We start from the raw sequence: 27,764 nt of genomic DNA on the forward strand, positions 1-27,764 counted from the left end.
ATGTACCTACTCCAGTCTGAGCTCTGCATCTGAGGAGGTGTAAGCACTTTGTACAAACTGTAGCGTAAACAAAATGACTCAAGAGATTATGAGGGATTTGAAGTGCAAAAACAGCACAAAGTCTCATGTTTTGTCTGAAAAGCTGCTATGAAGAGAGTAACTGTGAAAAAAGGAATATTCTATAGTATTCTACTTCACCCCACAAACCCAGTTCATCATATAACTCTGAGAAGACAAAAAAATTATTGTTTTAATACATTTAATAGTGCACTGTGATTAACCTGTACAGAAATAATATTAATAAAAAAGATAAAACATTTGTTCATTTCTGTAACATAAAGCTTAACATTTACAATAAAATAAGATGGTATGATACAAAACAAACATATATCTGAGGTATAAATATATTTGTTTTTAAATTAACTGTCATTGTCATGCGTTATTCGTATTTGGCAGAGACACAGTTAAGGTACAAACACTTATGATATGAACAATGGCTTAGTGAATTAATCATACAACTCAATGCGAGCCCTCAGATTTAAATGTGAGTCTATGCACGAAGGTCAACTGAGTTATGAGGACCTAAATCTCTTACTTCATTTAAACACTGACGAGACAGTACAGAGGAAGAAGCTTACACATAGATCATATTATTCCTTCTTTTAGATCGCCCCAACATTCGCTCTGCCCTCGCTGCCTCTTCTTTACAGTAAAACCTGTAAAATCCCCCCCCTTTATAAAAGGACCGTCTTTGCTCTTTTTTTACTTCTCATGCTCTCTCTTATAGGACTAGCCAGAGGTTTCTGTTGCAAGTTAGAACAGTGCATTATGTTTCTGCTCTCACGTATATCAAAGCAATTGTGGGAAAAAAAAAAAAAAAATGTATGTGATGTTTGGCCTACAAACTATTTCAAAGAGATGTGATTTGACTGTGCTCTTAACAACACTGCTTCTGACTTTTTTTTTTTAGGAAGGAAGAAAATTTGGTGACACTACCTCTTTCGGCTTTTTCCAAATTTGGTCCATCAGATCTATTGGTTTTACATTTTAGTTTGTCGGTGTGATCCTCTAAGGTCAGTTCCCCTAACAGTTCCTTTCTGTGACAAAGGGCCTCAATCACAATCAATTTCTTATGGTTTTCTTGCCGTTGTTCTTCAAAGTCATTTAATAATCTGCATTTTGCAAACTGTTTTGTTACTAAAATGAGCCATTTTGGACACCCCACTTTATAACATCATTTTAACAGCGTAGCTTCAATGCGCGTATCAATTATCCATATCAAAATCAGACAACAATGAGGAATACTGACTTTTAATGGCGATATTCTTCATAAGCGAGTGTTTGTATGGTGAGTGAGGCCCATTGTTTCATCGTTACATTTCCTATTGGTGAGCCAGCCACCAATACTGATCTGCCCCTGCCTGCCTCTACTGAAACACTAAAACCCTCTGTTACCCAACCACCTGTCATTGCACAATATCCTGCCTATTGTCTGCATCTCAGACTGCACATTGTCAGCACATTCGCATCTTTCTTCACCCATGGACTCATCAATCAACCGATCATATATTGTCTTTCTATTGTTCCTCCTATGCTTCGCTGTAACAGAAAAAGGGACATAGGCAACACAAGACAGACACGCGAAACATTACTGTGAACAGTTTCGGAATACTGTATGTACACATTATACTGCAGCTGGAAACCAGTGCAAGGAATATATAATTATCAACCGTTTGTTGCTTTGAACACGTGTGTACACACATACATGCTCACACTCACACCCGCACACGGCCACACACACACACACACACACACACTGAATCTCCTTGCTTCTCAGAAGCAATAGCACCCTTTGGATATGGTTTAAACCTCACATCCTGTATCAGTGATGTCATATCCTTTGGCCCAGATAAATGTTTCCATGACACGAGTCCTCTGATCATAAACTTGACAAGAAGCTGAGCAGTTTGAAACGATAATATCACTCTATTGTGACAAAATCAGAGCAAAAAAAGTCCTTCAGTCCAAGATCCAGGATTTGTCCTTTAATTTAGTATATAGAGAGGTTTGGGATCCCATATAGCACTCTGTCAGAATGGGTTGAGTCATGTTAAGTCCTCAGTGGGATCCAAAGTGTGGTCCAACAGTCTCAGGGTCCTTTGTTGCCAAGGTTGCACCCTTGGCTCTTACTTGTCCATGGGCACAGTGAACGAGTCGCGTATCCGCGCCACCTCAGCAGCGCACAAGTGTCCATACAGCTTATTGTACCACTCTGGGAAACGACCCCTGGATAACAAGGAAGAGACAGACCATTAGCAAATCCACCGAATCATCATCCATCCATTACCACTCACAGCCAAAATACATCACATGACCAAGAAGCTTCATCTTTGCTCCCCAATTCATCCTCCTCCGGTCATCCACTCACCTGCAGTCGGTCCGGGAGATGTGTGTGAGGCGGGATTTGTTGGCTCCGCAGGGCTCGATGAAGTAGCGCGAGGTGATGACGTTGGCCCGCACGCCCACCACCGGGGCCCCTTCATGGTCCACAGATGTACACACCAGTGCGCACGCTCCCTTCGCCAGGTCTGTCGCCCATGTCCTGGTAGAGAAGAGAGAGAGGTTGGGGTGAGAAATATTAATACGGGAGAAAGAGAGAGAGAGAGACAGAGCAATGCTGAGAAAGTGACAGCAACATAGGTGCAGAGATGAAGAGATGAAGAGAGGACGCTGGTGGAAAAGCAGCCAACGAGCGTGAACCCTACCTGAGCACCAGGTGGTCTCTGGTGGGGTGCGGGGCCATGGTGTTCCTGACGTACTGGTAGACCTCCGTCCTCTCGTCCAGGGTCTCCACCACCCGGCTCTCCAGCAGGTCCTCGTCCCAGCGGCCCTGCTCCCGCAGCACCCGCGTCAGCACCTCCTCGGGACTCGCCAGCACCTCCACGGTCACCTTCCACAGCCGCAGAGGAGACCCATCATGCACCTGGGGACGCAGACGAAGCGGCAGAGTTAATTTACAGTTTAATTGAGGATGAAATAAAGTTTTATAGTCATGAGCTAGTTAAGAAAAAGTGTACCACAATTTATGAACATTGACATATAACGAGTATATAATGAGTCTTATGCAAGAGTCCTGAAGAACTTGCTAATTCGATCAGTCCTATTCATAGAAATTAGATATGGCAATCCATCTTCCTGAGCTAAGATTTGATACACAACTGTAAGTCTATGCTCCAAAAACCCCTCAGTGTCCTCTGGCCTAGTCAGCTGCCTCGCTCCGCCATCAGATGATAAACAACACACACTCTGGGCCTTGTGACTCTCAAACCGGAGAGAATGATAACCTCAAACAGGGCCCTTTTACTCTGGACACAGGAAATGTAGGCCTGGGATAATGCTAGGGTTGTGTATGTGTGTGTGTGTGTGTGTGTGTGAGAGAGAGAGAGAGAGTCGGTCGTGTCTATGTCAAGCTGATGTCATTCTGGGATAGAGGCCAGTGCTGGGGTGGGAATGAGAAGCCAAGGCCTGGGCCAGTTTCACACGGATGTGTTTCTATACAGGAAATACTGAACTGCTGCTTTTCCATTAGATATTCAGGGAAGCGGGGAGGGAAAGGCCGACAGAGAGGGGAGGAGGGAGAAGATAGGGGAGAGAGAGAGAGAGAGAGAGAGAGAGAGAGAGAGAGAGAGAGAGAGAGAAGACAGAGGGTTCTTCATGAATGGCAGTTTGTTTACACACTAAAGACAGACTGACTGATGCCCCGCTTATCCTCTCATTAATGAATCTTTTATGAATCCCATTACTTTCAGTCTGCAGTGAATTTCATCACTCATCGCTTTTATCTTCTTCCTCTGCCGCTGACAAACACCCTGACAGCAGCCATATGGGTCGAATGGACGACGTGTCCAAAATAAAGACAGCAGTTTTCTTTCAAAAGCTGAACCAGAGAGTGAGCGGTCTTACCTTCCTGTAGGCCAGCTCGGCGTGTTCCGGGGTGGAGCAGCTGTCGTAACCTTTGAACTTGTCCTTGGCCTCCTTGAGCAGGGCGTCCAGGCCGTCCCGCAGGTAGGTCCTGTAACCCCCCGGCCCCGCCTCCTCGCCTCCGAGCTCCTCCAGCCGCCGCGGCAGCAGAGCCTGCTCCACGTAGGAGTTCCTGCAGCGGCTCATTTCCTCTGGGATCTGGGGGGGGAAAGGAGGAGGAGAAGAGTTATTCACAGTGTTACTGAGAAAAACTAGTCCTTGCTTTTCTGTTGTTCGGTCGGTTTGAGGGGCGTGAGCAACAGAGGCGCACGTTTGTCCATGGTTAAATGTGCATTATAGATGCTCAACAGTTTGATTTATCAATACATAACCACAACAATACTCCTCCATAGAAGGCTGAGACGTACAACAGGATGAAAGCGTATAAATAAGTCGCATCAGTCATCAGTCAAATCAGTCATTAGTCATATGATCCAAGCTATCATAAACAGAGATAAGCAGTTCCAATCTACAAGCTACATGTTTTTTCCTTTCTCAGGCATCTCCATCCTAATTACATTCATCATGTTGAGCAATGGGAAACTGAATTAAGTTTAGATGATAAAAAATGGAAACGCAACGCATCCTATTTTCATCTCCCTGTTCTTGTCTTAAACCATCAAGCTTAATTACCTTGAACATTCTCTCTCTCTCTCCCTCTTGTTTTCTCCCTATCTGCCGCTCTCTGCCTCTCTGTACCTGTCTCTCTCAGATTTAATTAAACTTGCATAAGACCTCTAACAACATTACTGTCTAAAAAAAGGATTCATATTAGATAAGAAAGTCTGATTAAAATGAAAACAAATTATAGTTTATTTATCCTATTTGTCATTTTCCATTCATGAACCTTTCGCAGGCTAAAATGAATCCAATTAAAAGAAAATAATTCGGGAAGTAACGTAATTGACTTGTTGTGGGCTGTTGCCATGTCAGGAAGCACTCCCAAAATCTAATAAGCTTGATTGATCCCTCGCTGGAACGATAATGACACACAGCAGGTACTGTGGGCTTTCAGCAGAGAGAAGCCTGTGCCGGGTGGAACTCATTCTGAGCCGAACAACACTGAAATTGGATTAGTAATAGTCTATTCTGCTGATTATTTCCTGTTTATCCAATCAAGCCTCCTCTCCCTCCGGATACATGGACCCACGCTGGCTGAGACGGATCCAAGGGGGTTTTGTGGGTTTTGTGGCACTCTGCTGTGTTTCACCTTCCCACACACACCTGTGTTGGGCTGGATTGTGCAGCGTAAACAGAGATATGGAGCGAGGCCAGGTCAGGTAGAACGGGGGCATATGGGAAGGGAAGGACGGCTGGCGGATTTACTTTATGTAATCATAACACTGCCTGAGCAAACGACGGCAAGAATTGGATCACAGAGTTTTGTAACTGGGGCTAAGTTTGTTTACAGGACAAATACTGGGTCACAAGGTGTTTGACGATGACATGGGGTGACGTGCATTCCTCCAAAGCAAACACTTGTTCAACTGAAGTGGCAGTTTGCTACGTAGATCTCAGTCAGTAAATCATTCCATATTTATCTTTGCCTGCCTCCTATCTAGCTCTCAAACTAAGAGAGATCCCCTCATATAGTTTAAAGGTGAGGTGTACACTTTTTTTAGACACAGTGTTGTTAACTACTGACCCGGAAGAGTTTCCTGCACTCCTGGATCATGTGCGCCAGGCCGTGAGTGGCAGCCAGGTTCTCGTTCAGGTCCCTCTGGTCCGGCTTTCCCAGAGTCTGCTTCCTGTTCATCACCCTTTGACCCAGGAAGAGAAAAGAGGAAGACAAAGTGGACAGCGCAAAATTAGTAACATCATCCGTCACCCAGACAGAAACGCAGAAAGAAAGCAGAAAGAAAGAAAGAAAGAAAGAAAGACAGAAAAGAACACCTGATGAATCCTATTGTGTTTAGAATAAACTGTTGTGTGCATTTCTTAATGTAACCATAATATTTCCTCTGTCTCTCTCCCTTCCTCCTCTCAAGCTTTGCTCTCTTCCTTTTCTTTCTCACTCCCTCCGTCCTCCACCTACAGTATCCTGCTCTTTTGTTTCTTTAGCTTGACCCTTTCCTGTTTTGAGAATGTGCAGCATATTACACGTTATGTAAGCTGCTACCACAATCACTGACAAAATAAAGGTGACGATAAAGGTGATGAAGTGGCAACAAGGGTTTACGCACACACACACACACACACACACACACACACACACACTCGACACCCACCTTGGCGAGGAGCTCTCCTTGCGGCGCAGGGTGTTGAGGTGGAAGAGGGACGGGGCCAGGCAGACGGCCAGGTTGGTGGGAGTCATCTGGTTCTCGGCCACGCTGGCCGTCACGTCGCTCAGCAGGCACAGCAGCGTCCGCAGCGCCTCGCGGTTCTCGTCGGGGAGCAGCAGCACGGCCGCCCGCGCCGCCTGCAGACGCAGCTCCTTGGGCATGTCTGCGGCGGAGGGAGAGCGGAGATTAGGAGGGGGGGGGGGGGGGGGGGGTTGTTTGGCTAACTTCATTTATTCAGGCAAAATCCATCTCTTGCGAGCGCAGGTAAAGAGAGCAGATGGAAAATGAGAGCGAAGCAAAAACCTGAAGGGGCCGTCTTTGTAACACAGAGCGTAATCTTTTGAATGCTGTATGTAGACTTGTGTCTGGGAAGATTAATAGTCCCTGTCACACTACATCATGTCTCACTGCACCTTTATCTGTGTCCATCGCTTAACTCAGGAAGGAGCCCCCCTCAAGCGTTATCTGGGCTACGGCCTGACTGGAATGAACTATAATGGGATGTATGTCATGCTAAGTGGGTTACATAAGCCTATATGTGTGCGTATTGTGCCGTATGCCCCCGACCAGCTTTGTTTTAGCTTGTATAAACAGTTCCGAACACTTAAAATCATCATGTAACAAAATGTGACTGGCTCCCCATGCCGACAGTCACAGCAGGATGAGCCAACGCGGTGGCAGTCTGGATTTACGGTGCCATTGTGTACCACATCATCCCACAGGTATTTCCTGCGCTCATCTTGCTTGTTTTCCTTCCACGGTTTCACAATCTCTCATTCCGCGGCAGGCAAGCATCTACAGCTCCAAAACAATACCACCATGTGTGTTCCTAAAGCTTATCTAATGCAAACACCTTAGAGCTGTGTTGTTGAGTGTGTGAGGTAAAGGGATATAAGACTGAGTGTGGATGTGTATACAGGATTTTGTGTTTACACATACACAAGTACTTACAGTGTGTGTGTGTGTGTGTGTGTGTTCTTACACTGGTAGATCTGGAGGAAGGTCTCAGACAGTTTGCTGGTGAGCAGCGGCTCCGGCAGATCCCTGAAGTACTGCTTCAGCATGTCCGCCACGTCGTAAGCCGATTGGCCCTCGTAGTTGACTCCTCCTCCGTCGGCGCCACACGCCTCGTTCATCTGGCGCAGAGCTTGGATACGAGATTTAACCCCCGATTTCCGGAAAAGACCCACCTGGACAGAGGGGAAAAGAAAGAAGGGGAAAGAGAGAGAGAGAGAGAGAGAGAGAGTTACGTCATTCATTCATGCCTGGAAACTTGATTAGTCAGCCTTGAACATCAATTCCCTTATGATCTCATTACCATCAGCACGATATTAGATCTCATCAATAGTGAGTATCGACATTGATTCATGGGCTCAAAGCACAGATAAACATGACAGCTCATCTTTTAAAGCCTGAGGGTTTCACTTGGTTGAAAAAGAATATTGTTCTTGACTTATCCCTAAAGTCCAGAGCTTACAGTCAACATGTTACATCACATCAGATCCTGTTGACTGTATTTACAAGAAGCTCTCATGACACCCAGTAGACATTCTTGTTGCGTAGGACCTCATCAGTGGCCTTTTATGGCTGTACAAAATGGCAGTGTTGGGGAGGAAAGCAGAAAAGGGCCTTTGGCTTGTCCAGCCAGAATACTTTCCATGAGCTTTCACCACTTCCAAACAGAGGCTCCTTGTCCAGCTTTGAAGAGAACGCCATCGCTCACTGCCTGCTTCTCTCGCTTCTCTATTTTGCCCTTCATTAATGGCTATTTTCTGCTTATTCCCTCATTCTTTCTTTCTTTCTTTCTTTCTTTCACACATGTACACACAGGCATGTTTTTGTGCAGACACACACACACAGATCTGTCTCGCTGTATTAAACAGACTGACATAGGTGACTAAACAGCTGGAAACTTTGATTCTCCCCAGGCCTCCCTGCTGCAGCGTATGTGTGTGTGTGTGTGTGTGTGTGTGAGAGAGAGAGAAGAGAGAGAGCAAGAGACAGAAATTATGTATACATACACACACACACTGAGCAAGTGAGAATCAAGCTCTTTCCGATTCACTGCTCCGTCTTATGTAACAGCCGTGAAAAAATCATGGATGAATATTTGACTGATTGCAGATGTCTTAAAATACATGTATTATATAACTCAAGGACCTCTTTCCAACTCTTGTAAAAGAAAGACTTTCTCTCACACACATGATGAGATTGGGAAAGCAGCACTTGAGGCTAAATGACAAGCCCGTAAGAATGCGTATGTGTCCATGCGTAAGGGCATGTGGGCATGTGTGTTTATGTGTGTGTGCGTCCGTGTATTTGTGTGTGTGTATCTGTGTACTGTATCTTACCTGGTCTAGGCATTGATTGCGTAAGTAGCGCATGGCCTGCTGAATCCCCTGAGGGAGGGGCTGGCCCGTCCGCTGGACGTTGACTTGTAGTGGCACACCGAACACATTCCTGTCTTTGTAGTCGCGCACCTTGATCCGCTTCATAAACTTTGGCACAGCCCTGCAACACACACACACACACACACACACATACACATAAGAATGGTCAGCTTATTATTATCTGCTATAGGGAATATTGACATGAATCCTGATATCAATATGAATCTTGATATGCAGTTTAGTGATTCAATACTGGAAAGATATTTTTGAGCAGGTTGACAATATGATTTTGGTTTGATCTGATACGGTACGATTTGATTTGATTCAGTGTCATGAAAGACAAAGCAGAATTTACTTGTTTGGTATTGTTAGTTTGATTCTGGTTGGCACTCGCGGGAACAACAACAACAACAAAAAATCATTAACCAGCAGATTCAACATTATCCAAATACATGAAATGTCTGACCAGTTTCACATTTTACTTTGAAACATAATGTACCTTTGTTTGATATTTCTCTGAAGGTTCACAACATAAATAAACACAAAAATCTTCCATTCCATCCACCAAAAAAGAAAACTACAAAAGGTAGTTGAAACAGAGTGTGACATGGAGGTACAGGAAGATGTAAAAGAAAGAAAGAGCAATGGAGAAATCTATATTCAGAATTTTGACTTAAAGATTGCTGATACCCCCCCCCCCCCCAGCTTTCACCCAGTCCTGTATGTTTGAATCGGTATCTTGCACAGCTGGACACTGTGATACAAAACACTATATCTGGGGGAATTATTTTGCTTGTGTCTTATAGTGGCCCCAGTTAATGCAGAACACTGAAAATTGTTGCTTTCAGTTTTGTCCCATTTATTCAAGTTGCTCTCCTCAGATCATCTGTTTTAGGCATTCTGTTTTTACTTGAAAAATTCATTCATTTCCACAAAAATGTGAAGTGCTATTCACTCACCACAGTTCACATAAACTACTGTGCATGACACCAATCAAGTTACCACACAGTTAGCCGGGCTACTGAAGAAGACCATGTGCATGTGTTTGTGTGTGTGTGTGTGTGTGTGTGCATGAAGGAAATTTCCAGAAGCCAAGGGGCCGCAGAAGCCTGTCTCCAGGTTTATGAGGGGGGTGGATAAACAGAGGGTGAGAGGACAATAGAGGAAGGGGGCGGGAGGTACGCCGGGGTGTGGAGAGGGGAGGGTCCCGTTGCTTTATACATCCGCAATGTGTCTGTCTCACTACCTGAAACTGTGTGTGAGTGTGCGTGCATGTGTGTGTGTGTGTCCACCTGGGTGTGTGTGTGCAAGTGAATAGCAGGTCTATAACCACTAATCCAGGGCTGAAACACGCCACTCCAATCGTTTCGCAAGAATGTGCCCACAGATTTATGGTTGTGTATCTATCCGTATGCGTGTCGGTGTGTTTAGTAAAGAGACGATATGCGTGACTATGGACAAGCGTGTCTTTGTAAGAGCGCGCTTTCACACGACTCAGTGTGCTTCTCAGAACCGCAGTTTGGAAAAATGGAAAGGGAGCTTATTACGATCCCAGCCCGGAATTCTGAATATGCGCGGGCCTCCAACGGCCAACAAGTGGCCTCTGTCTCTCAGAGAGCTGCTGTGAGCCTCGGCCTGTCATAAGACTGTCATGACTCCTTCTATTCCAGGCCAAGGAAGGCCTCGGGTAGCAGAAACAAGGGAGGAAAATGATGTGTCTTTTCACTTTTTGCTGATTGCCTTCATAGCACCTTTTTTTTGAAAGGACATGTGAGGCTTACATCAGATGTTGTGCTGGGTCACTAACAGTATTTACTTGGTACACAATAAGTGAGATCACAGCTATCAATTCAAATGCATTGAATTGCAAAAGCATTTATGTCAGTGTAACACAATAAGAACAATATAGTGTATATTGTTCTTATTGTGTTACATTGACATAAATGCTACAAATGAGGGAAGTCACAGTTAGTTATCAAAGCCATTGCCTGAAATGAGCAAATAAACAAAAAAAACAGTAAGGTCCTATAATTTGTTTGCTGACTACTACAAATACAAAGAATTGATTTGCTCAGTCTAGATCTTCAAGCTACGTGAGAGAGTTTGGGAAAGAGAGAAAAAATACAGGAATAAAAAAGCAAAGAGAATGGGGAGAGAAACGTGAGGAAGAGGGATTGCAAGAGCTCAAAGGAAGATACAGTAACAAGGGGGATATTGGGTGACATTGGGCAATCATGAGGAGCAATATAGCGTGAGGTCAGGCCAGTACTCTAGAAATGGGTGAGACGTAGGTGGTGGAGGGATAATTGTTGAGGGCAGATCGTTCCAGCCTCCAGCTCTTGCTCTAACACCATGCGTGTGAACGGCTATGATTGCCCCGTTGAGAAAAAGACAATGTGCACCCCTTCCCAGCAATTACGGGCCTGGGAAAAGAATGTGAAACCCAACCTCTCTAGACAGCCGTCAGTACGCTATACAACGACCTGCAGATGGACGGGATAGCGAGATGGTGGGATGGAGGAAAAAAGGGAAAACGGCTGCTAAGTGGATGGATGGATGATTGAATGGATAGATCTAATGGGGTCAATTACGAGGCACAATTAGTCAGATGTGACAGCATTATAAAAATGACTTGGAAAAATCAATGTCTGTGTATGTGTGTGTGTCTGGATCACCACACCTAATCACCTACTCATAAATACATATACACTGCATGTCCCCCTCCAGTCCACTCACCAGCTGAAGCCATGTTTGTTAGTGGGGGTGTGCTTCTCCAGCAGGGCAGTGAGCTGCAGCAGCGAGAGCTTCTGGAGCAGATTCATCTGTAGCACCGACTGGCAGCCGATCTGGAGCTGGGCCGAGGCCAAGCTGGGCCGATGGGAGTTCTGGAAGCTGGGCCAGCGGAGTTTCTGAGGCCTGGGGGACAGGAGAGGTAAGGGCACCAGAAGAGATGGGAGAAGAGGAGAAGAGGGATGAGGTAAGCATTTCTTGTTTTTAGTCCCTGCTCCTTTTATCACCTGGAAGTCGGCAACACACAGTATCTCTAGTCCTAAGTGATCGGTTTTGGGATTACACAGATTTATGTACACATCAATCAACAGGTTGTCTAGACGACTGGAACCCACCCCCCAAATGTTATTCTGCCCGTGGATTCCTGAAGGAATGGCAACAATCCCCATGGAGACCAAGGAGCATTCCAGAGTATTCAGTGCCGTTACGTAAGGACAGCAGTCTCAACGTGTCCCCCCTGTTTATCCCTGTCTGTCTCTTTCTATGGGAAACTCTTCTCTTTGTTGTTACATCAGCATTTCTCTTTCTACTGGACTCACATTTGTCTTTTCTTTCCTTCTATGTCCCTTTGTCCTTGAGCTATTCATGTCTAGTAATGTCTGGCAGTTGTTTTACAGGACGACTGAAAGTATGAGCCTGTTTGGAAGTGTTGCAGTATTCAGTGTTTATTGTGGTATTTCTCTCTCTTAATAGGATCAATGAATCAGTCAAGAAGACATTTTAGATTCTCTTCACTGACCTGTTGGTGCGGGTTAGAGATGCTCCCACACCGGAATCTCTCCTCTCCCTCATCCCCTCTTCGCCCTCACCCAGGGGGTTCCCTGTGCTGTCTTGATCACTTCCATTCTCAGTCTCCTCCAGCCGGTTCTGCAGAGGAGAGGACGGGCACGGGGAGGCGGAGTCCAATGCTGAATCGGAGTCTCCTTCCTCCTCTTCATCCTCCTCCTCTTCTTCCTCTTCACCGGTCACGGCTTCTGACCAGGCATTAACGAAACGCTGCAGGCCGCTGACATGCTGTAGCACCTCCTCCAGTTTGCGTTCATCCCCTTCTTCCTCCTCCTCTTCCTCCTCTCTCTCAGTGTAGGGCACGTTGTCATAAAAACTGAGGCGGCTGTCGACGGAGCCCGCGGAGCCGCGGTGCTGACGCCTACTTTGCCGCCCCCTGAGGATCACCGAGTTCCCATTGTCGTTCCCATTGTTGTTGCGCGAACTCCCGTCCCGCAGGGCCTTGGGAAAGGTTCCGGGCTTGTGACCTTCGGGTAAGTAGAAGAAGATCACTCCCTCCTCGTCCTCCTCTTCTTCTTCCACTTGTCTGCTATTGTCTCGAACACTGCAGTTGTTCCTGTGGTTCTGCTCGTCAACAGTCGTCCCGTTGCTAGCTTGGCACGGGATGGGTGGGGCGGACTTGGGTTGGGGTGTTGGCTGTTGGTTGGAGGCCTGCTGGAGAATGCTGAAAGGATCGAAACCCTCTAAATACATTCCTCCTCTCTTACTGGAGCCTGCCGCTGTGCTGTGGCTACGGGCGCGAGTCACCGGGCTGGGCGTGCTCACGGCGCTCCCACTGCTGGCTTCGGACTGGCTGCTGCCAGTGCTGCCGGTGCTGCCGTTGCTGGTCTGGGTGGAGTAGGATACGGAGCGATTCCGGTTCAGGGTCATAGTCTGGGTCGGGTTCCGGTGGTGGTTGAGGTTCTGGTTGAGGTTCATGCTGGAGATGTCCACACAGTTGAGCCTCTGCAGTTTGTCATCGTCCAGACCCTCCTTGATGACAGGACCACTGATTTCTATCTTCCCTCCGCTGGTGCTCAGCTTCTTCTTTCTCTTGGAGGAGGTGCCGCTGCGCAGCCGTAGACTCTCCATCCTCTTGAGGAAGCTCTTCGCTCGCGAACGGGTGCTTTTGCCACTGCCGCCTCCTCTGTCCAAACTTCCTCCTATTCCTCCCATTCCTGTTTTCACATCGAAGGTGAACTGTCCGAGTGTCTCCAGGGGCGATGGAGGCAACCCGTCAGACAGAGAATCTTCATTGGCGCATCCTGACCCGCCTGTGCCTGAGGACGAGCACATGCTGGCCACAGAACTGGCACGGGTGGCACCAGCGGGCACGGCCTGGTTTGCCAAGGCGCCGCCATGGCTCTTCTCCTCTCCTCTTCCTCCACTCCCGCTGCTGTGGATGGAGCCCACTTCAGGCTGTTCACTGAGATCCGTCAGCACGCTCTCTGAACTGTGGCCTTCACGGAGGGTGAGCGTGCCCGCCTGGGAGCTCTGGTCCTGGGGAAAGGGGGGCTGGGAGGCCTCTGTGGGCAGGCTGGAGAAAACCTCCAGCTCCTCCATGCGGGACCAGCGCTTGCTGTCCCTCTGGAAGGTCCAACGGCCACTGATGGCACAAGGCTCGTCCTCATCGGAGTCCTCACTCTGGGGAAGAGGAGGGGGTAAGGGAGGGAGAGAGAGAGAAAGAAATGGCAAGAGGGGGAGGAAAATAGAGAGGGAGGGAGAGGGATAGTTAGAAAACATTATGCACTGCTGAGTTTTCCATTCCTTTTCCAACATTCCTCACCTTGATCCAGGAAACTTTTTGCAGTTATGGAATTTTTTTCTAATTGTCCTAACCATGTCAAATGATGGCAAGCATATCAAATGCCCTGGCATTCCAAGACGTTTTACATAAGTAAGTCGAATAAAGACTTGGCGTTTCTTGAAAGATATATAAAATGGCAACAACTTTGTAATATAACATGGCTTTTGTGTTAATAATATCACTAATTGAGGTCTTGTGGTTGAGCATATGACTTGATGGGGGAGCAAAGATATTCACAGTCAGCCAGTAAACACTCTTCAGTCACCTCCTGACCGCTTGGACATTACACACAGAGCACACAGAAAGAGTAGCTGTTACTGTGGTGAGATTTTTCTCAACCTGAGTCATATATACAGCGCACACACACTCACACATGCACCGTCACAAAATCCACACACCTCCCCCAGTTTGGTTAATCTATCTCAGGCCCTGAAGGGAGTCCAGGAAATTCCACCATGACCCCCAGAGTTCACAATGCAGCCGGCCAGGCTAGGGTCGACCCCCCCCTATAGTCTTTATCCTCTCTGTCTTGCTCTTTCTCTGTCATACACAAACACACACACACACACACACCTATACACACACACACACACACCTACACACTGGGGTGTGAGATAGAGGTGTAAGGTGTAACAGCTTCACTGTTACAAAAGGCTAGTCTGTCTATCCTTATTCCTTACCCAAGAAAGAGGTATCCTCCATCTGTCAAACACACGCACACACACACACACACACACACACACACACACACACAAGCTGAGCTGAGAGCGCGGGAGCCCAGAGACTTCAGAGGTGACTCCTTCACGGTTACCAATAACGGTGGTGGACCAAAGTCCATAAAACCAAACCACAGGCCACAATTTAACGACCCCCTTCTCCTCACCTCACCTCTCTGTGCCCCTACCTCAGCCTTTGATCTGAACCACTGGCCAAAAACCTGACAACTCTCTCCTATCTGTCAAATTGGAATAGCTTTTCACTTTAGAGATTTGTCATTAGAGGTGTTTTTTCAGCAAGCGATGATCATAATCCCCTTACAAAGAACACATGCCAGGAAATTAGCACTTTGAATGAGAATTAAATTCCGGTATAAAGATGATAAAATCCACAAAATCCACATTCCACTAGTTGTGTGCCAGTGTTCCGTTTTTCGCTGCTCACATGGGCTCCAAATGCAGACATAACTACTGGTGTGCTTTTCAGTGGAAAGACGATGCGTTGCAAATGAAAATAAAAGTGAAATCTATCCCTGCTGCTATATACATAGCTTTCTGAGCAGGGTCAACAGTTTAAAGAGGACTATAGAGATCCTATGGCTATTCGTGACATTTTCGGATTCCTTTGTGGCTTGTTTCTCAATTTACGTTGGTTGGAATGTGAGATAACGGCACTATAGGCTACTCTCTCTGAATGGAGTGCAGCGATTGGCCAATAGAGCTTCAACCATTTGTCAACATTCAGGAGATATCTTATCCTCAAACCATCTCGCTGCATTCACTCACTGCTGCAACGGTGAGTGCTTTGAACGTCAAAAGAACATCACATCAATTCTGCAGAATGAAAAACAAATGTTTACTGCAATAAAAACTGAGCGAAAGGGAGAGAGAGAGAGAGAGAGAGAGAGACTTAAGAGAGAGAATCTTAAGACGTGAGGAGATCAATGCATTCCTAAGCTGTCTAAGGGGGGTTGTGGCAAATAACCTCTTTGACTCCTCTACTCTTCTCTGTTGACTCCTGAAATGAAAGGTGACACAGAAAGGGTCATCCTAATGAATACCACTACACACGGAACAAGGATGTTACTATGTAGCACTTAAGGCCATTAGGGGACCAAGGTTAATTTGGATGAATGGGGATGATTCTAGGTAAAAGAAAAGCAAAGTCACCGTGTGACAGTGCATGTTAGTGTGTGGCATCTCGACTTGTTCGTTTACTGGAAACGCACATGGTGTAAAAGAAGAAATGTTTTCCTTCCTTTGAGGAGGAGAAAAACATCTTCCAAGATTCCAAAATTTAAGATTGTTATGTTGAATGAGGTTGAATTTCTCAGAACTCAAATGCAGTATACTGCACACACTCAAAGACCCCTAGGAGCATGAGCGCAGACAAGAGATGTATAGTGTTGCGCTCCATAAGAGCGCCATGAAAGCAGCATACTATTTCCTTTTATGGTGAGCCAGAAGTATGAGGAAGTATTTGAGAGAGAAGGGGAGCACGCCTTGAGTAGGGGGAGGTCCTGGTGAATGCAACCCCTTCATTTAGACATTAAAGCTACCCTCCCTCCCCCTAGGGTCCTCACAACCCGCTTGATATAGAAATAAACCTAACAGGTGCCTTCTTATTAAATAAGATGAGAGAAGACACAGCTTTGCCCTGTGGTCTAGACTGAACTGAAGGTTGCGCTGAGGAAACGCAATTGTGGTTGAGGAGATGTGAAAAAGGGGAATTTTAGAGAGGGGTGGAAGAGTGTGTGTGAGTATATGTGCTCCTATACTTACTCTCTTTCTTTGCGGTGATATCTCCAGTCTCATTAGAGCGCACTTGTTGAGGGTGTTCAGTCTCCTGCAAATACAAACATGCACACATATAAAATGGGTGAAACTTAAAATGGGCATTCACACATTCTACCCCCTGATTTTCCCTAAAAAACAAACTTCTCACCGCTCTGCCGAGCCCAAGAGGATATGTGATGGAAGACAGGAAGAGATGAGACAAAAAACAGAAGAGAGGAAGAGAACGACAGAAAGAGAGAGAACTGGGTGCACCCAGGCTGGCTAATGAGCTGCTGAAGGATAATCCCCACATGAGTGGGAAGAGAAAGAGAGGGGGAGAGAGAAAGGAGAGAGAAGAGAATGAAACCTGCCGGAGTGGCGACGAAAACCTGGGGAGGGGACAGAAAGCTTATCCCCCCAGCCACCTGGCGGAGGGGAGCGAGGGTGGTGGGGTCCACCCTCTGGAGAGCTCTTAGCGCAGATCATGTAACAATAGAGAGACGAAGGGATGGGGAGTTGAGGGATAGTGGGGGTTGGGGGTGGGGGGTGAAAGGCTGCCAGGAGAGGAGACACTGAGATGATAGCTTCCAGATGTATGGATGTATGGAGGGACACCTGCTGGGGTTTATTGCCGGGGAGTCCAAATTTGATGAAGGAGTCAACTCCGTTAAAGAGCCATTAAAGGATAAGGCTGGTGTTTTTTAATGCACTGCTTACCGTCAACAAATCCTATGAAAATAACAAAATCAGCAATGATTTTGTCTCGTCCATGTAGCCGGTGCCCAATGAAGCCATGTCCCAGCAGCCATAGAACTCCATCGTATTAAAAAAACGATTAAAAACACATCAAAGAGCCATGCCGTTGCTCTGGGCAACATATTTCATCATCACGATGCACCGGGCCAGCCGACTTTTTCCTCAAACAACTTAATAAGCCGGCTGTAAACACTTTGCGATCTCAGGAAAGTAGTTCCGTAGCACCGAAAATAGTCCCCGGCGTAATGAAGAATTTGTTCCCATTTGAATTTGATTTGGTAGTAACTAAAACTTTTTGTGGTAACAGTTAAAAAATTTTTAAATTGAAACTATGTCTTTGTGAGCTGTATTTCAAGGTTTTTAGCTTACAATTGGAGCCAATGACTTCCGGGTTGACGGCTAAAAACGGTACGTGGGAAGTCAGAAAGTAACGGGAGTAGAGCAAACGCATTGTTGATTTTGTTATTTTCATAGGATTTGTTGACGGTAAGCAATGCATTAAAAAACACCGGCCTTATCCTTTAACCTCCTCCTCATATGCTAATTTATATGGCACCAGATAGGCTACACACCCAGTCTTCCCCAATGTTACTTTTCAACATCTTGCTCCGCTACATGAGTGGTGAAAAGCCTGTGGTCTTCTCCTTCATTTTTCAAAACCAAGGCAATAACTAGCTATAATTCTAGCCGGGGGCAAGTCATTAGTGACTCATGTTTCAGGCATATTTCGCATAACACACGCAAACCCATCTCATGACAGCAATGCAGGAGATGCCCAGACACTTCAAATCAACAAAGCCTTGGATCTGTTTTGCTACCCAGTTGTGGGTAGCAATGAGGCGGAATGTCCTCGTTCTCCTACAGCATGAAAGAAAGACCAACATAAAGAGAGCATAGCGTGTCCAGCAAGGGAAGGTAGGGGCGAGATAAGATATGCGCCTACCAGCACAATACAAAAGACCCTAATGGTAGAGCTAAACACTATCAGTCCCAGAAAAAAAAGGAAAGAAGAAATTGAAGACAGAAGACAGAAGAAGGTAAGGACAGAGAAAATCACATGGAACGAGGGAAAGGTGCGTGGCTCCAAGGTGCTTATCGCGTCACTCTTTCATCTCATCTGCAAACTTTCCGAAGCGTGCCTTCTTTTGATGTCCCGCCCTCATGGTTTCATTTGAGGGAAAACAAGAAGAATACAGAAGAAGAGAGAGAGAGAGTAGAAGAAGAATGGAGCATAAAGTTGGGAGAGAGAGAGAGCGGGAATATGAGGGGGTTGATACTATTTGAGGGTTAGGGTCTCACCTGCAGAGAGCCTCAATAGCGTCCCGGTCCAGGAAGTCATGATCTCTGGTGACTGAGGAGATGTCAATGGGAAATTGGGCATCTGGAGAGAGAGAGAGAGAGAGAGAGAGAGAGAGAGAGAGAGAGAAAGAGAGGGAGAGAAGGAGACAGATTAGCGAGACCATATCCCCGCCGCTGATTGGATCAATGTGTTCAGATAAAACTAAAGATACAGCCCCTGCCCCCGAGAGCCCGCCCACTCAAACACCCACCAAGGCCTTCCGTCCCACCTTCTCCCCCCATACAGCCTTGATGAAAAGCTAAAAGAGGAAGCGGCGTCTTAGCCGACCAAACAAACACAGCTGCAGCATTCAGACCTGGCAGGCAGGGGGGATGTGGAGGACAGAGGGAGAGAACAGGGGCTTGATGGAAGAATGACAATAGGTACTCCAACGCTCCTAAGGGATCTCACTTCCTTTTCTCCCTCTCGTTGCTTCTCTCTGTTCCTCCCTAATTAACAGCAGCACCTCTTCACCAAGTTGCAAGTTACACCGAGTTACAATTTGCCTTATGTCATGTCAAAAAACGTCTGAACACAATATTCTGGTGCTAAAACAAGTATAGGTGTAAGGACGGATGGACAGATACTGAGATGTTTGCTGGAATGTGTTGACCCAACCCTGACTGGGAATCTTGGATCCAAACCCTCGAGGGCAAAGATGATAAGAAAATGGCACTCTATTCAAGGGAGGCCAGCACCTTTAGCCTACTGTATTGTAACAGGCCTATCACTCGGCTTATCTTTAGTGGGGCAATAGTCCTGACAGCACAGACAATAGAGATTGTCCCACGGATACAAGGGAAGGAAAAATGTGTCATGCGTCGGCACAAATTCCATGCCTGTGCAGGGACGGCTGCAAGTGAGCAACCAGCAGAGCAGTAAAATCCGGTGTGACTGATTGTGGTTGGGAGCGTGCTTGTGTGTTGCTGGGTGTGTGTGTGTGTGTATGACAACTTAGCCTTATCACCTATGCAGAAACACACCGAGCTTCCCGTTCAAATAGGACACCTAGCACGGTTCAGTGACAGCCAGCAATGAATTGTTGACAATGCTAGTTTGGTCTTGCTTTCAGCTTTCTATAGTTACATAAGGGCCACTGATACACCCATGGTATGCCATAGATAAGTTACATATATTGATCTTAAAGAATGTTTAATGTGTTTGGGTAAATGTGTATGGTTTCTTTCAAAACCATCTCTCATTTGTGACTCTTTAGAGGGGAAAAACCTTTGCTCCCCAAACAAGTTAGACCCTATACATCTATAGTTAATGTTTGGATTATGGTAAAGGGTGCTTGGGTTTGTGTGCAGGACTGTGTCATTGACACAAAGCAAAAACACACCCTTTACTCCTCAGGAGTGTTCTGCTGGAGTTGGGGAGCTGTGTGTGTGTGTGTGTGTGTGTGTGCGTGTGTGTGAATGTGTACAAGTTTATGCATTATCAGTAGGTTAAAAGGCATGGAGGCATAAATTCACACTTAAATTGTCAGTGACTACTGCTATCCAATTTACATGAAAATAAGAGAATTCTAATAAGAGGAAATAAGCGGTTCTGGATCGAGTTAATAAAATCTCCTTCATTTGATCAGAATTTAAATAAAACTGAGACACGCCGTGACATCATCAGAATGTCTTGTATTAGCCAACTAGCATTAGTGCAGCGGTCTAATTTCCTGCAATACATTTTTTTCCAGCCCACAGAAGTTGGTCACTGCATCTCTACTTCTTGGTCGGCTGTTCAAAAAGAGTCAAATGGATCAAACGAAATGATGGAATTTCTTCCATCTATTTCTGTTAATTATCCATGACTTCACTAGCTCCTGTTACTTGACTAAGTGCTAGAAAGTGCTAGAAAATCTAATTACACTAAGGCTCCCTATATACCTATGACCATCTCACACAAGTACCTTTGAGAATAGTCTTTTTTTTAAATCCTTTTTTTCTTACTACCTCCATTACTCCCAACTGGGGTGTGGAGGGCGGGTTGGGGTGTCTCATAGGTGTCCTTACCTTCATAAAGCTGGGCATACTGTGGGAACCCCGCGGCCCGGAGCCAGGTACAGGCCTCTTTGGCTTCAATCTCTGCAGAAGAGAAAGAGTGGAACAAGACAGAGGCACGTTAGGGTGTGTGGGAGACATAAAATACAAAATACAAACTTGATGATTTTAAAATAAAAGCATACAAAACAGTCTGCAACGATAATACAACTGATACACACTGAATATCCTCTTGAGAACACCAAGTAATGAAATCCACTGAAACAAAACCTCTCTCCCTCCGCAAGTGTAAAACGATCTCATTTGCCACTGTTATCCCGTCAAAATAGGACCAATCAATTCTGCAACTGAGCACTGCTACATGCCTGCAGCCTGTCAAGTGTGAACCCTTTGACCTTATTAGCTATCTCACACTTGGTCACTCTCCTCTCACATGCTTCTAAAGCTAGAGCTCATGGCAACATTCGTGCAAATTGCGTTAACCCCCTTACACGTCATGTGTGTGCCACTCGTATCGCACGCATTCCTCTCCGGTGTCCAGCGCTGCCTTTACCACAGTCTGACATATTCTGAATGCTGATTTCTGCAACGCTGCCCAACAAACTCTCCCCATAAGTCTATTTTAACACGGGGTGTGACATTTGGGCTTGTTCTGCTAAGTGCTATGAGTGGAGGTGGAGGTCCACTGTGTGTCAGAGGAGACATGGGGATGTCTCCCAATTATCTGCGAAAGCCCTTTAGATGACATATGCCAAATGGTGGCCCACACCCCAGCCTCCTCAATTGCTCCAACACCCCCACAGCCTGCAGTCTGCAGAGAGGGGGCAGACAGAAAGTGTGTCTCCAGGCCTTTAAGAGCCGACTTTACAATGTCTTCTTTGGTGGAATGACAGCATGTACAAATGTAGCACAACCTTGAGAAAAACTTGTAAACAAAACCAGTGGAACAAAGGCAGGAAAAGACACAGCTAAACCATGGATGTCTGTGAAAGTGACAAGTATATGGACTGCTAAACATTAAGGGCAGTAAGTAGTTGCTATTCACACAATAAATGCAAAGCAAGATTTTTTTTAATAAAGTCTAAAATTATGCCAGGATACTCAAAAGCTCTGATTTCAAATTCTGTAATCCAATCTCTACAATCCAATCCTTTTCCCTTTAGTATGGGTGCTATGTTTGGCTGAGCGTGACTAAGCTAATAGTAACCATTGGTGAGAGATGCAGAATGGTTTATTCCATCTTTAGAGCACCAGGCTAGTAGTTCCACCTCATTTCAGAGCTAAATTACACCAAGGAACTGCTTTTTTTAACTCCAGCTCGAGAAATGGAGGATAAAAAGAGAAAAGAAAGTTGTCTCAGAGAGGACCCCGGCCTTTTCAGTAGTTTAGATGGAAAGCTAGAGAGACAACCAGCATGTTTGACAGATAAAGAGAAACATATGGATGCGTTAGAAGTGAGAGACTATACAACTGAGAATTGAGTTGAGAGATAGGGAAAATATAAGGCTGCCAGACAGACAGAGAGCAAAAGACTGCTGCTGCCAAGGGTCTCCAGCTAAACCATATACGAGCATTTACATACCAACAACAAGCCTAGACGGCAGACAAACCCACTGACAACAAGGTGTGACCCGACCTAAACAGGGTCTCCCTGATGCCTTTGCAGGGGCCAGGAACTCCCACAGCAACCCCAGTGACACCAGCATGCACCCAAGTGTCAAATAACACATTAATGACCATGTTTAACAGCTATTTTATGTGACAAAAGAGACGCATTTTTCCCCTGTGGATGTGAATTGGCATGTTTCCGAAGCTGCGTGTGTGTGTGTGTGTGTGTGTGTGTGTGTGTGTGTGTTGAGCCTGGTATTTTTAGAGGGTAGTGAACCCAAAGGAACGTAGAAACCAAAGAGTAATTATACCGACATTCTTGAAATCAGGCACTGCATAGGGTTAGAGAATCTTGTGTGTGCCTGTGTGTGTGCCTGTGTGTGTGTGTGTGTGTGTGTGTGCGCATATGTGTTTGCAAAGACCAAACTCATGTTTAAAGACAAACCACTCAAAAGACAGTAAACCTATTGAAATGCAAATTAGACATACAAACACACAGAGTTAGCTCTCCACCCCCAAACCCCAAAAAGAGGGCCATGGGGTCCAATAAGTGACACGCCCCATCTGGCTAGAAGGTGTGTCACCTCTCCTTACATATGTGAACCTTTTGCAGTGACATAGCGTGGACTTGGTGACCTGACCCCAAGAAACCAAATAATGACAACAACAGTCACCACAGCGATGGATCAAAATAAATATTCCATGTCACTGCACCACACTGCGTCTCCATTCATTCACTGAGCTAAACAAGAATATTTTTCTATCTTTTGTCTGCCTGCAGGAAGCGGACAGGGGCATGGGGCATCTGGCACAAACAACCTAACAATAGAGCAGCGCACACATCAAGTCATACGCATCTGGCAAGAAACGAAGCAGTCGTACGGGTGTTACAAGAATATTGCAGCCACTCCCGTTATAACAAGGAAATCCTAAAATCCTCCCGACACTATAAACTGTTTAACATAGCTCCCTTTTGCTTCAGTTTGCTTCTATAGCTGGAGATTGATGGGTGTGTTTTATCTTTTGTCCTCCCCACTGTCCACCCTCCTCATTCCTCATCCCTCGCCAGGGAACTACTTCACTTCCTCTTCCTGCTTCCCTCGCAGGAAGAGAGCCGAGCGGCGCTGCAGTGGCCGCCGACCACCCGGCTGCAAGGCCCCGCCCTCGTTTGTTCCCGGCCAGATAATAGGCGGGGAGGCAGCCAAGACAAACAATGGCTCCGGTGATTGTGTGTGCCTACCTAACGTCCTCATGGTTCGAGACAGCCACAAAGTCACACTGGACAAGTGTCTTAACGCCGAGGACTTCGCACTTATATATCACAGCGGGAAAAGTAATCGCTGAATCACTCTGAAGTGGCAAACTCAACTTCAGCACCTTGATTGTGGTGGTGATATTTGGCCTATTTATGCCCAGCTACAGAGGAGTAAACTGGGGTTAACATTGTGAAGAGGTCAGGTCAGCACTAAATGTTCCAAACCGACTACAGAAATATAAATACATGTCCTGGAATGCTTGGCACAAACAGATTACGCTATAGTTTACCAAACATTTCCTTGTATATAATGTCATTTTTGGTGCAGCACATTCAGATGACGTTCCTTTTCACGTTTAGCTCTTTTTTTCACTTAGTAACCAACTGTTTAAGAGGACTGAAGAGTCTCTTCGAGCGCAGATGGATTTAGTTAATCTAAAAAACACACCACAAGTACTTTGTCTGCCTTGTGCCATTTTGACCCCGGTGACTCCAGGCTAGGAACTATGGGAGCACAGCGAGATGAGGCAACAACATTCCTCTGGCATCTGTCTTCCTGCCTGCAGAAGGCAAACCCCCTGCCAGTAAGTCCACCAAACCTTTCTCCCATTCTGTCATCCCTTAACCATCGCTGCTGGATAGATGAATATGTGAAGCCGAGTTCCTGACCAGACCAGATCTCCTGGTCCTGCTGTGGGGGTCACACAGGATGTCTGAAACATGTCCGTCAGGCAGGACAGAGAGACAGATGGATTATGTGGCTAAAGCTGTGAATCAGCCTCATCAGTGCAGCAGTAATATGGAATAAACTGACCGCAAACAAAACTTTCCTGTTCACTCTCAGCGGGAAAGAGAGAGAGAGAGGGCGATCATGAGCAGATAACTTGACTAATAAGAGCCGAGCCGACGCTAATAGAGATTTCATATGGATCACGGGTGGCTTTTCCTCTGGAATCGTGCCAAAGCTGAACTGGTGAGGGGCCAGTCAGGCTTAAGCTTCGCCCTCTGCCCACTGCTAAAATTACCCAGCAGCGCCCCACGCTCCTTTCCCTCCTTTCCTTTCCCTCCTCTTACCCTCACCTCCTCTGCTCTCTCTCTCTCTCTCTCTCTCTCTCTCTCTCTCTCTCTCGTTGCTCAGTTCAACTCCACTCGCCCCTTCTCTTCTCTTTTCCTGTGGCAGGAAATTCTCACAATTGCCGGCCAAAGTTTCCCTCCAGCGCAGGAGGCAGCAGGGTCTGGCTTGGCCGGGTCTGAATGCTCAGATCCAGTGGGAGTTCGTCAGCAGCTAGCAAACAAAGCAATCTGCTCCCCACCTCAAAGGCTCTGCTACATACATGGCAAACCGGAGGTCAAGAGTCTGAATACAATTATTACTGGGGCTGGGTCTTTGAAGTAGGCAGATTGAGAAAAAAAACCACATACTTGACTATCAACTCTTTTGAATTGAGGCTGCTTATCTGGAATTGCCCTATCATCGCTAGGTCTCGGAGCGCCGACTGTAAAGCAACCCAAAAGGCAATCAGAGGGTTGTTATCAACTCCAGGTCTGAGTGGGTCATTCTGAAGGAGCTGCAAAGTGGGTCTAGACAGGTGATGTGATAAACCAGGCCAGACTCTGTGGCTCAATAGTAATCTACAACAAGCACAGGTAGGCGTCTCAGACCGAGCCAGTGTTCCTCCATCACCTCCACGGCGTCAGGAACAGACTCCTGAATTTGCCAAACAAGTTTCTGACCGACTCATGACCTGGTCCTCTGTGAAGCTTCTAAATGTGTAACCATAATGTCCATCCACAGCTCGATTCAGCATGATACCATCAAGGACAACTGGTGATAATAGCTTTTTCAATTTGACAAAAAAAAAGAAGAAAAAAACTCAAAGTACTCTAGTGGAATGCAAAGATGGGCGATAGCAGAACATTTTTGATGGGTATCATATTTTGTGATTCCATGGCGGAGACATCTGGTGATCTCCCTGAGAAGATCTGGCTGCTAAGTAAGTGAGACGGTGCCCAGAATATCGCCATCTGGCCGGCCTCAAACCGTGCCCCTTACACACACACACACAAGAATAATGAGGTTACCACCATGGTCCGTTCCAGTTATCTACCACCAGCCGGTACATGCACACACACACTTATACACACACACAGCTGGCCCAGATGGATCATCACAAAGCTAACCCCAAAGGTCCCAGTGTTCCCTGACGACAGATTTATGCTCACAGAGGGCCCTAGCTGTGGATCAGGTGACCAGACACATTCAAAGCCTCTGATAAGCTTTCCACTGATCCACGGTCAGATGACTGCCTACCTGCCATGTCTCCCTCCTGATAAATATCCATTCATAAACAGATCCCAGAACAGCCTGTCAGTCATCGTGATCTCAGAATGCAGCCGAAAGACGGATGGGGTAAGAGCGACCATGGACGTATCTGCGTTTCTTCACAGGACATAAAGAGACTGTGTGTGTGTGTGTGTGTGTCAGCTGGATGTAAATCCTTCAGATAAGGCTCCAGCTTACTTCCTGTCTCACAAAGAGTGCCGATGAAGCGTGTTTCCTTCATTCGCTCTCCTCCCAGAACAACCAGCAACTACCACAAACCAACTATCCCAGACTGCAAGCCAGGGACAGAGACACACAGTGAGAGAGAGAGAGACAGGGAGAGAGGGAGAAAGGTAACCCACTCAGGAAGAGAGGTGTCGAAGTATCAAACTGTCTCCAGGGCAGCAGTGAAGGCAAGGCAAGGCAGCTTTATTTGTATAGCACATTTCATACACAGAGGCAATTCAAAGTGCTTGACAGCGTAATAAAAAATGCAGTAAAGGTAAAAGATTTACATTAAAAAGTGCAAAAGTACAGACAAGAGATCCAAAAGATAAAAGACTTAAAAAGTAAACTAGTGCAGTTCAAATCAAGTGAAATAAAAAGATAAAAGAACACAACAAATAGTCCCACTTTTAGATGCATATTGTGGAAGGCATGGTCATTCATCTTGTATCATGATGGCTGGGTGTGTGTGTGTGTGTGTTTGTTCTTATAACTCTATCTATAATGACTCAACCTCGCTGTGCTCTTCTCAGTAGACCTTTAGCTGTACTGTACCTGTAGCTGATAAGCAGCCATATGCTGTATAGAACCACAACGGAAAAACAGTTAAACCCAGTATGTTAGACATGTGGACAGAAGAGTACAGCCAACAAACTGAGTTCAGCCTGCAAAAATAAATAGGACTTTATACAGCCACTGCACAGAAGGCGCCTTGCCCTAAAATTCCTCTTTAGCAAAAGGTCGCCGTTCAGGCAAAAGGCACGACGAGTTTACAAATTGTAGGCACTGAGGTGGCAAAAGTGTCCCAGACTGGTAGGCTACGGTTTGATAATCTTTCAGGACACTAAATACAATTTAAACTACACATTCCACATCCCTATTTCCCCACGGGTATCATTCAAATTGCATCTAATCTAATTCAAACGGTCGGCGCAGGCTGTTTCTACCAGCAGCTCCCCTTGGCTGTGTGCGTAAAAGGAGAGATTTCAAATAAAGATTTGGATAAGTCAAGAGAGCATCCCTCACAGGTCAGTGTTTAAACTGGGGGAAGGTCCCAGGGAACTGTTTTAACGAAACATGGGGTTATCAGGGACTTTAGTGAATTGGAGTAGGAACAGTGGAGACGCGGAGTTGTGCGCAAAGCGGGTAGATTGCTTATCTGACAGCCCGCAGCGTTGCGCCTCTCCGGGGGAGTTAAAGAGTGCTATTATCGAAGCTAAAATTAAAACAAGTCGTTAGAAATGAAGGGGATGAAGACATAGAGACATTGTAAACTACTAAAATATGTTCTCCTCAAAAACTAGAAACCGCGTAACTATAAATTTGTACTTTAAGTAGATCTATAATAATAATAATAATAATAATAATAATAATATTAATACATTTGAAAACACCCATGGTAATAACTCTGAAATGTACTTACGAGTTAATATCATTGTGAAATGTCTCGGCCGTGACCAGCCTCAGAATAAACCAAACTCCCGGCTGCGCCCTGGAAGGCTACGAGTGTGCGCTACGGTTTACTCCAATGTTAGGGCGAAGCCCGCATGATAAATCCACTGAAAAGAAAACCGTGCCGGACTCAAACTACAGTCGGTTCCAAATGTCCTCTGAGCGTTGAGCAAGACAGTAAATCCATGGTTATAATTTGATGCGGCTGTGCGATAGACAGAATTCCACGGTCTTCAAATCGTTGCAACACTTGTGAGCCCCTG

At 46.0% G+C, this 27,764-nt stretch overlaps 1 protein-coding gene across 3 annotated transcripts; it reads right to left on the reverse strand.

Moving 5' to 3' along the window:
- Positions 1-249: 249 nt before the first annotated feature.
- On the reverse strand, positions 250-27,764 carry dlc1 (DLC1 Rho GTPase activating protein). Of its 3 annotated transcripts, XM_071911379.2 has the most exons (14): positions 27,473-27,764; positions 20,651-20,722; positions 18,602-18,683; positions 16,553-16,616; positions 12,222-13,891; positions 11,429-11,608; positions 8,654-8,813; positions 7,285-7,492; positions 6,249-6,465; positions 5,666-5,780; positions 3,964-4,179; positions 2,766-2,983; positions 2,429-2,602; positions 250-2,286 (listed from the first exon to the last, which is right to left on the reverse strand). In XM_071911379.2, exons 1-14 carry the CDS (start codon positions 27,483-27,485, stop codon positions 2,187-2,189), a joined length of 3,489 nt encoding a protein of 1,162 aa, XP_071767480.1. In that variant the 5' UTR covers positions 27,486-27,764; the 3' UTR covers positions 250-2,186. The 3 variants fall into 3 exon arrangements, with proteins under 3 accessions (XP_071767480.1, XP_078146758.1, XP_078146755.1); XM_078290632.1 differs by lacking the exons at positions 250-2,286; positions 2,429-2,602; positions 2,766-2,983 and adding an exon at positions 3,007-3,574; XM_078290629.1 differs by lacking the exons at positions 250-2,286; positions 2,429-2,602; positions 2,766-2,983 and adding an exon at positions 3,007-3,577.

Source organism: Centroberyx gerrardi, chromosome 3 (genome assembly GCF_048128805.1).
Source record: "Centroberyx gerrardi isolate f3 chromosome 3, fCenGer3.hap1.cur.20231027, whole genome shotgun sequence".
Taxonomy (NCBI): Eukaryota; Metazoa; Chordata; class Actinopteri; order Beryciformes; family Berycidae; genus Centroberyx; species Centroberyx gerrardi.

What these genes read in the sequence shown, in the direction of transcription:
- dlc1 (XM_071911379.2), bottom strand. An exon ending in TATCACCGCAAAGAAAGAGA is followed by an intron (nt 13,892 to 16,552) that starts GTAAGTATAGGA and finishes CCTCTTCCCCAG; the next exon opens with AGTGAGGACTCCGATGAGGA. An exon ending in GCAATCAATGCCTAGACCAG is followed by an intron (nt 7,493 to 8,653) that starts GTAAGATACAGT and finishes CCCTCTGTCCAG; the next exon opens with GTGGGTCTTTTCCGGAAATC.